The sequence below is a fragment of the Empidonax traillii genome, unplaced genomic scaffold (assembly GCF_003031625.1).
Source record: "Empidonax traillii isolate 1590-97213 ecotype Southwest subspecies unplaced genomic scaffold, ASM303162v1 scaffold1341:size140431, whole genome shotgun sequence".
NCBI lineage: Eukaryota > Metazoa > Chordata > Aves > Passeriformes > Tyrannidae > Empidonax > Empidonax traillii.
The window spans coordinates 134,608-137,388 of NW_020956534.1; the positions used below are offsets into that span (position 1 = coordinate 134,608).

General features: G+C 34.8%; 1 protein-coding gene across 1 annotated transcript in view; it reads left to right on the top strand.

Moving 5' to 3' along the window:
• Positions 1-2,702, top strand: part of SMOC2 (SPARC related modular calcium binding 2) — a 104,382-nt gene extending 101,680 nt beyond the window's left edge. Inside the window, exon 13 of the mRNA XM_027906686.1 lies at positions 1,610-2,702. Within this exon, the coding sequence (XP_027762487.1) occupies positions 1,610-1,633 (24 nt within the window). The 3' untranslated portion in view covers positions 1,634-2,702. The remainder of the gene's footprint in view (positions 1-1,609) is intronic.
• The last annotated feature ends 79 nt before the right edge of the window (positions 2,703-2,781 follow it).

The window sequence follows — 2,781 nt, forward strand, 5'->3', positions numbered from 1 at the left end:
CATGTAAATATATTATAAAAACAGCTTAGGTAATCCTGCACCCATGAAAATAGGAACTTGGATAAAAATATCCCAAAACCATAGTTGTAGTAAATGTTGTCCCATCTATCATAAAGGCAGATTAGTTCGTTAGAAATTGAACCCAAGGTGAATCTCCCCACAAGACAAGAGAAATCTTCCTCTCACCATTGTTCATCATATTGTTTCTTTTTTTAATCTCATTTGTTTGATGTTAGGTTCACACTTCCTAAGGCAAGCCCAACATTAGTTGTGGGTTTTACCAGAGACCTCCTACAAAACTTTGATGGAATATAAAATATTCTCACAGCTACAAGGATGTGATAAGTTTCTGTTTGTTTAAACAAATGTTTGTGGTACTAATTTTTCCAGCTTTCCCCACAAATTACTTATGCCTTTAAACAAGGCAGCCTGAAAACTATTATCCTGTCGGAACTGAAAAACATTCAAAGGGCTTATTTTAATTGTATTACTGGCACACGTGCATTTCACTTGAAGCATGACAAGCCCTCTCCCCTTTCTTGTAATCTGATCCTGAATTGCAGAATCTGTAATAAAACCTTAAAACAGCTATGGTTTTTAATTTTGTCCAATAATTTTGCTGACTCAGCATCAATTGTTTTAAGAGCTGTTGCTGACAAATGATAGCCTTAAATTAAGGCTGGCTAAGCAAACCATCTGTTGCCAGTTTCATACTTGAACAATACATGACTGCAAATTCAGAAGGTAGTTTTCATCAGAGAAATTCTCATTTGAAAAAAAAGTTATTGAAGAGCATAGGAGCCACTCAGAGGAAACCACCCATCTGAGGGCGTGATCAGATTTGCACCACTCTGGAGACACACACTCAAAAGCTCATTTTCTACTAGTTTATTGCTTCTGTTTAGTTATATATATATATATATATGTATATATATATATATGCTTATGTGTGCTTAGATGTGTATTCCTGAATACGCTTTTCCACATATGTCCACGTCTGTGAGTGTACAGGCACATACGAGCTTACTGGAAGCAGATAGAGAAACATATACTAATATGCTAACTGAATCTCAGCTGGGATTGTTCTAAAAGAGGTCAAATACATGATGGGTCTGACAGAAGTTAGGTAGTGGCCAGGTATATTTCCCTTGCTCAGCTCCACCCTGTCCAGCATACACATACGTGCACACACGCTGTCGGTGAGACCCAGAGGGTGTTTTGCAGCCTAGCAAAAAGTTTACAACAAAACTATACGTTGTTGTTCATGAGACTTTGGCCAGCAGCCCATTCTTTATACATTACATGCTATAGAAAGGTATATTGCACCAGGGACTTGCCCAGGCACTTGTTAAAACTGTGTGTTTAACAGCAATAGATTTAAAGGGACTATAGGTAAGAAATAGTAAAGACATTGCTCATAGCCTTGCTTGTATATGCCATAAAGGGAAGTGGCTTTTTTAATTCCCCATATATATTTGTGCAGAACTCGCCTTCTGATAGTGGCTTCTGATAGTGGCATGTGGACACTCTTGAGAAATAGAGATAGATATTTAAACTGTATTAATTGAAAATATCATTAATGACACACATTTTTCCAACTTCCTTTCAGCAGGTTTCTAAGAAGCAAGGGTGAACACCTCACTGATCCAAGGCAGATCTCTTTGACATGTGGGAGATTTCCTCACCAAAAGGCAATAAAAACAACTGTAGTATTTGCACTTTGTACTTAAAAATGTAAATTCACTTTGTAGAAATGAAATATTTAAGCAGACTTTTTTTTAATCTGTGAAAATGTAATGACTAGTTTTGAAAAATTATCACATACAATGTATGTGTATTCTTTTGTTATCTGAAATATGTAAAACATGTTGGAGATGTAAAAGTTTGCATTTAAATAATTTTTTAGAAAATAACTTTTTGGTAAACAGTAGCATAGAAACCTGATTCTATGTATTTTGGTTTCAATAGTATGCCTCGTTTTTCTTAAAAATATCATTTAACTAGAGTTATGCAGAAAAATCTACTGTATTCTCAATTTTTTCCAAAGAAGTGTTGAAAATTTCAGGTTTGTAGGACTGAGAGAATTATATAAATTGCTGTTTACTTGGCTTTGCAGTTTTTAACTGAACAGGTTTTTCATCGGTGGCAATATTTTGTTTTGGTTTTTTTTATTGTAATTATTAGACTTTCCGAAGATCATGTAATGAGAATACAACCACTAATGGATTAAAAAAACCCAGTTATTCTACTTGGGATGCTTATAGAAAAATGTATCCTTTTATCCATTTTTAAAGTTCCTTTTATTATAAGTTTTGGTAGGATTTTTCTCCTATTTGCTTTCACTTGGGTTATTAGTACAGCAAACCAAAAAGTAGTAAGGTGGATTAGATCATAATGTATCTCCAGTCTGGTTTGGCCTGGGACTAAGAGCATATTTCTGTGGTCAGTGAGAAGCAGGAGCAGAGTTTATATGGGTCAGAATTTAAATCTTACTATACAGATGGGGAACGACAAGCAGATGGTTCAACCGTTTTTCCCCCTTCACCCTACCAACTCTTTAGCTTGCCTCAGGGTCCACTAGAGGTAAAGCTGAACAAATTATGAGCAGTTGTCCTCAGGAGGGGCTACTCACATTGCCCCTCCCTGAGACTTCTTCCTTACTGTCTGAAAGAAGTTCTCACAAGTTTTCATACTTTCTCTGTCATTTTATGCTTCTTTTTTTTTTTTTTTTTTTTTTTTTTTTTTTTTTTTTTTTTTTTTTTTTTTTTTTTTTTTTTTTTT